At 51.0% G+C, this 2,343-nt stretch overlaps 1 protein-coding gene across 1 annotated transcript in view; it reads right to left on the bottom strand.

Annotated features, from left to right (window-relative positions):
* Window positions 1-978: 978 nt before the first annotated feature.
* Window positions 979-2,343, bottom strand: part of MAN1C1 (mannosidase alpha class 1C member 1) — a 61,442-nt gene continuing 60,077 nt past the window's right edge. Inside the window, exons 12-13 of the mRNA XM_027905555.1 lie at window positions 1,914-2,029; window positions 979-1,174 (exon numbers count right to left, since the gene is read on the bottom strand). Of these exons, the coding sequence (XP_027761356.1) occupies window positions 1,054-1,174; window positions 1,914-2,029 (237 nt within the window). The 3' untranslated portion in view covers window positions 979-1,053. The remainder of the gene's footprint in view (window positions 1,175-1,913; window positions 2,030-2,343) is intronic.

The raw sequence follows: 2,343 nt of genomic DNA on the forward strand, positions 1-2,343 counted from the left end.
TGGAATGGAACTCTCTTAAGCTTGGACAACATGATTCTTAAAATATTTACCGGCTTTCTCAGGCCCCTCTTCCCTCCAGGTTCTGATCCCACAGGACTCTTCTGAGCAGATCTCTGAAGAGGTCCAAGTCTGCTCTCCTGAAGTCCAGGGCTGAGCTTGATTTCCCCCCTCCTTCCTGCCCTCAGGATGCTGAACTCACCATCTCATGGTCACTGCAGCCAGAGCTGCCTTTTATCTTCACCTCTCCAGCCCCTGGCTGGTGTGAGGTCAGCAGAGCCCCTCTTTGTTGGCTCCTCTGCCACTTGGGGGGAGGAATTTATCATCAATCCACCCAAGGAATCTCCTGGATTGCTCATTCCCTGCTGTGTGTCCCTCCAGCAGATACCAGGAGGGTTGAAGTCCCCCATGAAGATCAGGGTCTGCAAATTCAAACCCGATGCTGCTCCCACCTGTCTGTGGAGGGTCCGATCCTCTTGTTCTCCCTGGCCAGGTGCCTACAGCAGCCACCCACTGTAAAGTCATCTGTCCTGTCCTCTCTTTAACCCCAACCCCTGAGCTCTCAGTTGGCTCCTCATCCATCCCCACACACTCCACACCAAAGAGCCCCCAAAGCCCACCACCAGAAAAGCACAGTACATTGAAAACCGCTCATCAGAAAGCTGATAAAAGCATATAAAAGGCAAAAATGAAACAGAAAAAGGAAAGGAGGATGTGTGTGTGTGTGTGTGTGTGTTTGTGTGTGTGTCTATTTTATGGCAAACTTCCAGTCCTTTGGCCACTATAAAGCAAAGTCAGTGGATTTCATATAAATTCTCTGTATAAAGGAATGTCTATGAACTGTGTACAGTATGGCCCAGAATAAACATCTCATTATCAGGCTAATAGAGCTCCTCACAGAGGAAAAGAAGGTGCTTACGTCATGGTTTCATCTTCCCAGTAGAATACTGTCCGGAATTGGACTAGTGCCCCAAAATACCATTTTAGGAACAACAGGAATTCCTTTAATGGAAAGGAAAAGCAGCGACCCACGGAAGCAGGTGCTGGGCAAGGGCCTCACTGCTGCACAGCTGCTTTAAAGTTCGTGTGGTTGACTGGCAGGGGATGAGCCTCGGTGTTGAACACCCAGTCGTCCAGGGACAGCACGTCATCTTCACAGAACAGAAGATAGAGGTACCTGGAGCCACAGGGCAGGGAGATGGACACAAAGAGAGGTCAGAGGAAGCCCAGGGGGGGACCCCAAGCATGCACAAGCAGCAGGAGTGCAGTGGGGCTGCCACTGCCCACAGCTGTTACAATCTGTGGTGGCACATCTCCTGAGGTGACACATCTCCTGACCCCCTCCCTGGCTCACCCTCCTGCTGGAAACCACCACTCCTGGGGCAAAAGGGGATGGGCATCCACGCTCAGCCCCCCCAACATTAGCTCACACAACCAGCAAAGCAGAGCTGCACCAAGGGGCAGCAGGTTCAGGCCACAGTCGTGCCTCCTCTGAGTGCAGGACATGGACCTGGCAGAGGACAGGGCTGCCTCTTGAACCATCAGAGGCAAATTCAAGGGAGATCAGCAGTCACAGCTGCCCACTTAGAGCAGCTCTAAGGCACAGGAAGAGTTCTTGAAGTCCAGCACATGAGCAGGAACCTCGAGAGTGCCAAGGACAGCAGTGGTTCTACAGCAGGAAACTGCAAAAGCTTCAGAGCACCCAAAGCCTGCCCAGTTGTCCCCACAGAGGCACAGAATGGTTTGGGTTGGCAGGGCCCTTAAGATCATCTCCTTCCAACCCCCAACCATGGGCAAGGACACCTTCTGCTAGAAGAGAAGACTTCCCCCTTATTACCAGAGACTTTTTGCAGACCAGAGTGTTGGTGCTGCAGGAATTACGCTGCTCTGAAAGGCCTCTGTGATTCCAGACTTACTTCAGAGTCTCTGCGAGGAAAAAACTCTGTTGCATGTTGTCATGGGTGGGGGTTGTGGTGTAAACATCTCTGATGCCAGAAAAGCCAGCTTCTACTCTACAGTGTTTTTCCAGGGCCTGGGAAAGAAAAAGAAACCTCAGTGACACACAGCAGTGTGGAGCAACTCATTAATCATCATCAGTTGCATTACCAGTCAGCTGTACAAATCAAATTCCAGGTTTATCATAGCCTCTGTCCCTCACTGAAGAGTGTGGTGATTACTCCAGACTCTGGGAATCAAGGTGGCTCTAATGAAATAGCAAGAGAAACATCAGCCACCTAAGTTAGTTGATTGATCGACCTTGACGCTACACAAACAGCAAACTCAGATCTCCAGAGGCAGCTCGAGCTGTTTGTGGGGCCTCTTTTCCAGGGCAAGCACACAAATGAC

Source organism: Empidonax traillii, unplaced genomic scaffold (genome assembly GCF_003031625.1).
Source record: "Empidonax traillii isolate 1590-97213 ecotype Southwest subspecies unplaced genomic scaffold, ASM303162v1 scaffold1166:size242162, whole genome shotgun sequence".
Lineage (NCBI taxonomy): Eukaryota > Metazoa > Chordata > Aves > Passeriformes > Tyrannidae > Empidonax > Empidonax traillii.